This window comes from Montipora foliosa, unplaced genomic scaffold, assembly GCF_036669935.1.
Source record: "Montipora foliosa isolate CH-2021 unplaced genomic scaffold, ASM3666993v2 scaffold_382, whole genome shotgun sequence".
Classification (NCBI taxonomy): domain Eukaryota; kingdom Metazoa; phylum Cnidaria; class Anthozoa; order Scleractinia; family Acroporidae; genus Montipora; species Montipora foliosa.
Genome location: NW_027179682.1, coordinates 165,001 through 172,500, shown reverse-complemented (window position 1 = coordinate 172,500; position 7,500 = coordinate 165,001). Strand labels below are relative to the sequence as shown.

Here is a 7,500-nt window from a genome sequence, read left to right as displayed (position 1 = left end):
ACTCCAGAAGATGACCATGACGGCAATGGAGAGATATTATACAAAACACCAACCAAATGAAGATGACGCCTGCTTAAAACTTCGTTGCTATGCTCGAGAAAAGTTTTTCTTTTTTCGGTAAAAACCTTTCTTCCTATCAAGGATCGATCCTCTCTTGGGTTCCAGTCCTTGCCCGACAGGTCACGCAAAGCGTGACAAACGAAATTTTCCAAGAGCTTTGCAAAATCACATCGATTTTACTCGTTTAGATCATTGGTGATCCCTATTTTTTAAAATCATGAATCACTTACTTTACTTACTATCTACAAAATATGATGAAATGAAAAAATTCCCACCGTAAGAAGTTATCTTTTTTTAACATTTTCTTTCCTCGTGCCGTCAAATTTCGGTAGTGGTTGCAACGGATAGAGCTTACAAAAACGCTCGTTGAGGATGAACTCTACTGTTTACGACATCCTTAGTGGCATGCAATTAACTAAAAATCCCACCCCTAAAACCCTATGCACGGAAACCTTCACTCTAACAGTTTATTTTTATGATTTTCTATGGATGAGCAGATGAGGCTACATCACGCTATTATGACCGATTTCTCGAAATTAAGGCATATTTCCACTGCCATTTTCTCCGGAACAAAGTCGGTGACCCCAATTTTTTTTTTCATTTTTGGAGTAAGTACTTTATGACCTAACTTTAGGCGAGAAATGAAGAAAATCTCACCGTAGGAAGATTTTGGCGCGAACGTCCTCAAGAGCACAAAACGATAAGGTCATGTGACTAGCCATTCTGCACCCGTACTGACATTTAAGAATTTCAGCAGTGATACTCACTTTTCCTTTTGTTTGCCTAGCAAAGTTGAGGCCGGTTTTTTCAGGCGGTCGCGTAATCTCTTGTCGCCGATGTCGCATCTTCGGTAAAGCTCTCCTTTTTCTCCAAGGAACTCCCATTTCCTTTTCAAAAACGCTAGAACCTTTCGCCAGTCACGTTCTTTAAGTTCTGCAGCTTTGAGAATCAGCTGGTCCTCTTATTTACTATATATATTTGCGGTGTGCTGCGTTGGGTTTCCTTTGCAAGATTTTTTCTTTGCTCCTGCGTGTAGAACTCTCGACACCTGACATGGAACTGGTGAAGGTACTTTTGTACTAGGGCTGGCTCTGCTAGTAGTTCTTGGGATTTGAATTTCACCTCCAAATGCTGCCCTCAGGAAAATGTTTTCCGTTAAGTCGCCCATCGTTAAGGGTGAGAAACCTTACAGTTTTAGGTTTATATAATTTCTAACAAACAGCATTGCCCGTTTGTTCGTGGCACGTGCTTGGCGCTCTCCTTGTTTCAGGCCCGCAGGGGCAATGCACACAGCATTCTATCACGAGCGTGTAAAAAGTGTCTGCATTAATTTTCGATCCATTAAATCACCACATTATATATTAGTGACTGAAAAATAAACACGATTACTGGCAACAAAATGTCCTTGATTCTTTGTGAATTAACAAACGAGTTTCTGATACTCTGCAAAACAAAACCAGGAATCTCTTTGCCTGAAGTGACAAATCTATTTACAGAAATGAATCAATTTAAAAAGCTGGGAAGAATAGCTCGAACTTACGCGAACAATCGGAAAACCCTATTTGTGCCAAGCAAGCGAAAGTTTAGTTCGCCTGTTATGTACAACGTGACCAACCTGAAATAATCGCAAATCACTTAATCTAACGCAAAGTTCTATTTTAATGTGGCATTTTCGTTATAGCAGCCGTCGTAGGTCAAATAAATGAGTAGGATTATTTAATCAAGTTTAAAAGACAAGGGGCAGCCGATTGATTCAGGACATTAATAACACACGAGTTGCGAATTTATTAAGAGTGCATGTCAGTAAAAATCAAACATTTTCGAATTTTCGCGGCCACAGCCCAAAAATGGATTTTGCTCAGATTTTGCCCAGATGTAGCCTACTTTGTCACTAAATGTACTGTATAGTTTTTTTTTAAAGTCATGTGTATTTTTATTTTGGAGAAAATGCGAATTTAAGAGTTCGTGTCGAAATCGCCATTTTTTCCGCAAAAATTAACACTTACTTTGCCGTCAAATTTCGCTACAAAAACCAATTCGTATCAGCTCAAAACCTCGTAAAAGCTCTTCTGTGATATCTCTACATCCGGTTTACGTGATTTTATTGAAATTTGAATCACGGTTTGCATCCGAAATAATTTCAAGTTCAAGACGCCTGGTTTTACTTGACTGAAGATACCCCTGAAACCGCATCAACATGCGATAAAGCTCCAAATCCAACAATATTTGCAATGTTAACTCTCTAAGTGACACGTTTTCAAGTGATATAAAAATTCCTTTGGGCAAATGTATACGCGCTGCGTGGCAGTTCATCAAATAGACCATTTTACAGTTGTAGCTAAGTTACCTGGCCTACGAATGGAAGCGAGGCTGCCGGTGACCCTGTTTTGATACAAACCTCCGTGCTTTTGTAATGTTAATAGGCCACTTCGGAAAATACCATAATACTCTTTGTTTGTCCCCTCAAATTTTGCATAAGCATTGTTTTTGTTTTCTCTTGGGACCATTGTAAGTCCCAAGAGAAACTGGAAACAATGCTTATGCAAAATTTGGGGGGACAAACAAAGAGTATTATGGTTTTTTCCGAAGTGGCCTATACGGACTAATTAGAATTACAACAACACAATTTGCATGATAAAAGCAGTGGGGGCTGCATCAATGCAAGGTCACCGGCAGCCTCGCAGCCACTCAAAGGCTAGGTCGCTGAGCAAACAACTGTAAAATGGCCTATTCATGTGTTTTTGACCTTTTGACATCAAACGTCCTAATTTGCACATCCATCGAGCATGAAAAACAAGTCACGGCAATGAACATGTACAAGTACAAGGACGGATTACGTTTTTGCAAACGTTGGCCGTGTAGCACTTATATTTGAAAAGACTTAAATGATTAGAGTGTAATGTGAGGTGCTAGCTTTCTACCCCATATGAACCATGTGAGCGTTAGCCCTACTAATGGAAATGGGCCCACACAAGGGCAGAGAAAAACTCTGACCTGGGGCCCGTTTCTCCAAAGTCCCAATAACTTTTCGGGCACGAAAAGCCATTTGTGAAACTGCCAACCGCTAGTTTTGGAAAGCGGATCATTTAACATGTTTTCAAGGTAACGAAAAGAAAAATGACTGTGAAGTTTGAGGACTAAAATCCTCTCCGTTCTTGAGATACAAAGGGAATAGGGACGCCTGAAAATGGCCCGTAACGTTTCGGGACGTTCGAGAAACGGGCCCGAGGTAGGTATTGAACCCACGTCCTTCAGGTTAAATCACCGCTGCTCTACCGACTGAGCCACAAGGTCAGTTGGGAGCAGGCCGTGGTCACTGAAAATGTTACGGCAATGAACATGTACAAGTACAAGGATTGTTTACGTTTAGCAGCTGTGATGTAACCCGAAGGTCGTTGGTTCAATTCCCACCCTGGTCAGAGTTTTTCTCTACACCGCACATCAACAAAACTTTACCGGAAAATGACTAGATGATGTAACGTAAACTCGTGTATTAAACATTGCGGTTGAAGGAATACGGCCCCCATTCATTCATTCATTCATTCTGACGATTTTCACAATCACGATTTTCCAACTGAAAAGCATCTTATCTTGAGCCGTTTGTTGTTAAGGTATGGAAATTGAAGGAGTCATGATTAAATGAACCGGATTTGCTTAAAAGTTAATTGGAATCCGGAATCCGGATCACAGTGGAACTCGAGCAAAGGCCAAAATTACTATGGAGGCGAAAAAAATTCAACGTCGGAGACATTGGTTTAGTAAGGTACTCTCAAATCCGAAGATGAATAAAGTTGATAAAGCATCTCGTTGGTATGTATGTATGTTTTTTTTTTAAACTAATTTATAGGGTGAACGAAGCCGTACTCCAACAGCACGTCTCACAGCATTTTGTCTTTCGAAACTGATCGAATGAATTTAAAATTTTGGGAGACATTTGACTCTGAGGGGAACCAGTTGTACTTGCAGCTAAACATGGTTACAGTGAGAACTCTCTTATCAAGAAAGTTGTGACACATAATATTGCCTCCATCATAGAGATATCGAGAGCAGACCCAGTCTACGTGTGTTAAGCGAAATCATTTCCCACTGATTCCGATGTGTTGACCGTGAGTCCAGCTGGACTCTCTCTGGCTGCACTTGACGGTATATGTGTATGATTCGTCATTTTTCAAGGTGGAATAGTCACACTTTACAACATTCCATTTTCGCGTGGTAAAATGCTTTTCCATAAGTATTGCTCGTACAATGTTAGGATGCATTCGATTGACCGTATTCCGGAATAGGAATGCATAGAATAGAAGTCAGAAATCTTTCGCTTTTAGAGAGATTCACATGAGATTTTAAACATGTCTTTAACATCCTAGTTGCTTAAACATACTATTACTACAAACCATTACTACACCTATTCTTATTCCAGGGTCAGTCGAACGCACCCTTAATTACTATAAAAGCAGCTTCAGCTCAGATGATCAAGAGTTCAACAAACGTGTGTAATCAAGAAAATTGAGCGCCCGAAGACAATTTCTGTAATACTTGATGTCAAAAACATGATCACCCCACGATCAAGAGAAAGAAAAAGCCCAAAAAGTTAGATGTTCTTCCAAAGTTACTATATGAATCCCCTCCCAAGAGGAGTTAGCATGAAACAATTTACTCAACGAGATAAAAGTAAACATTTGCAAGACGCTGGGTCATTTTAAGTGACTTTAGTTCAAGTTGTTATTCCGGGTTCTGGATTCCGGATTCTGGGTTCTCCACGTTTTAGGCAAACCCGAATGAACCTTCATTGTTGACCAAAGGGTTGCAAATAGCTAGGATCGAGATGAAGTGACGATAATAACTCTTTCTATTAACAATTCAGTGTGTATTAATGCATTTTTATTAGATCTGCAGACCAGGAATGTGATTTCCTGAAAAGAAGCTCAAAACGCGAAAAAGGCGTGTACAGGTAACTGGTTTTTCAAGTAGCTTTTTCAGTTGATGGTTACTTAAGTCAAAGGGACTTTGTTAAAAAGAGCTCCTTTCAAAGGTAACAGTTTCAGCTAACTGAGAATCTCAATTCCAATTTGAAAATGAAAAAGAAAGAGCAAGTTTTTATGTTATTCTTTGAACCACTGTCTATCACTCACCACGCTGAATTTTACAGCTGTCACTGGTCGTCATTACGGCTGTAAAGTAGTCTGATCATGAATCACGGAAAACCCCTTTGCCACACTCAAAGTAGAGAAGGCTGGGTTAGTGTATAAATTAAGCAAATGGCGATGAATGAAACCTCGAAAACTGATGCTTCAGTATAGAAATTGAGAGTAAGAAAGCACGCAATTCCGGTCTGGCTACGATTCCGAAGCTTATTCAGGACGTCCGAAACCAATTCGTGGGAAAGGTGGGTATGACTATCTTAAAACTCAATATAAGTCAAACGTAACACTGATTTATTCTTACAGCACTACTGGTCTGCTGTTATGTTCATTGAGGCCAAAACTATTGGTTTATGGGCGGTACGTCTTACACCGCACATCAACCAAACGTTACAGGAATATCACTAGATATCACGTGAACTCGTGTATTAAACATTGCGGTTGAGGGCATACGGTTCCCAGCTGCACGGGAACGTTTCCTATGGCACAGATATCCAGTTTGTGATATTATGAGGTTACCAGGAAAAATTTGAGCCAGTTTGGCCATTATAAGAGAATGTCATCACTGTTAAAGTGAACTGACGATGGGACATGAACGTATTGAATGTTAATCGGATTGTACACCAACTGTTGGCTGACACTATTTATGCGATTTGTGGTAAAATTGGAGGTTCTAAACATTAGCTAAGTCATAAACAGGTAGGAAGTATTGTCAAAATGGCGATTCTTTTCGTAAAAAAGTTGAAACAAGAATTCTAAGTGACTTGTTTTTCATGCTCGATGGATATGCAAATTAGGACGTTTGATGTCTAAAGGTGAAAAACAAATGAATTTGATGAACTGTCACGCAGCGCGTATACATTTTCCCAACGGAATTTTTATATCACTTGAAAGCTTATCACTTAGAGAGTTAACAGTGCAAATATTGTTGGATTTGGAGCTTTATCGCATGTTGAAAAACGATGCGGTTTCAGGGGTCATGAGGGGTACCTTCAATCAAGTTAAACCAGGCGTCTCGAAGTTGAAATTATTTCGGATGCAAACCGTAATTCAAATTTCGAAAAAAATCACGTAGACCGGATGTAGAGATATCACAGAAGAGCTTTTAGGAGGTTTTGAGTTGATACGAATTGGTTTTTGTAGCGAAATTTGGCGGCAAAGTAAGCGTTAATTTTTGCGGAAAAAATGGCGATTTCGACACGAACTCTTGAATTCGCATTTTCTCCAAAATAAAAATGCACATGACTTCAAAAAAAAAAACTATACAGTGCATTTAGAGACACATAATAGGCTACGCCTGGACAAAATCTAAGCAAAATCAATTTTCGAGCTGTAGCCACCTTTAGTTCGATTTTTGTGGACATTCACTCTTGAACGGCTTCGACAGCTTTACTGTACATCTACCCATTCTTACACTAATATTTATATTTTGGGTTATTTTGCCCTAAAATTCAGAGCTAAAATGTATCAGATATAAAAATATTCATTAAACACGAATTTCTTTTGTATATTTTCATGAATTATTAGGGACGTTTTTGAAGGAGATTCATAAAGTGCGAACAGCTTCTCTGATTTGTTTCTTTGTTGAAATTTAATCGAGAAGACTTCACGGTCAAGTTCCAAAATGTGAAAGGGTGGAATGAACACTATCCTAGAGGGTCCGCAATAACCAGTGACCCGATGACTACTCAATTATTGCAAAAATCTCGAAAACGACTGACAAATATTGACTTTTTCTCTCATCCCTAAAATCTGTTCAAGATGGATTTTAACCCCGCGGACGGCTTCAAACCACAAATTGAATTGCTATAGAAAACCAATTCCCAATGTGTATCTGGAAATACATGCTCGATTTGCTATCGATCTTTTCCAGAGTAATATCCAAAGAGAAGAAACAGACAGCATACGCTAAGAATGAAATTTTGGAATTCTCTCTAAAATGCACACCCAAGTCGGTCCGTGCTGGCCACACGTCAGCCGTTCTATTCTTAACAAACTATCTGAAAAATGGAAACCTCTGTGAGGCGGAAAGCTGTTTTCAGTCTCAACGGTGTCCGTATTTTAAAAATAAAGTTTACTATCTAGCAGGATCGATCCAGTCAAGATCCTTAACTAAGCCCTGTGCTAATGAAACGCTTTAAACATCTTTCAACAGATCTGGAGGCACCAGTCATTGATCATTGTCCAGGTGATATAAAAACTATTTCCACAGAAAGATTTCTTAAGTTGGTATTACCTGGAGTTAAAGTCACAGATAATGTCGGTGTCCATCATTTTGTAACAAACATTCAGAACGGAAGTG

The 7,500-nt window shown here is 39.3% G+C and overlaps 1 protein-coding gene across 3 annotated transcripts in view; it reads left to right on the top strand.

Moving 5' to 3' along the window:
• The window catches only part of LOC137987712 (uncharacterized), an 82,795-nt gene that overhangs the window by 64,154 nt on the left and 11,141 nt on the right, over positions 1–7,500 (top strand). For all 3 annotated transcript variants that reach the window (XM_068833784.1, XM_068833785.1, XM_068833783.1), the window contains exon 23: positions 7,354–7,500. This exon is cut by the window's right edge and continues 90 nt beyond it. In XM_068833784.1, the coding sequence (XP_068689885.1) occupies positions 7,354–7,500 (147 nt within the window). The remainder of the gene's footprint in view (positions 1–7,353) is intronic.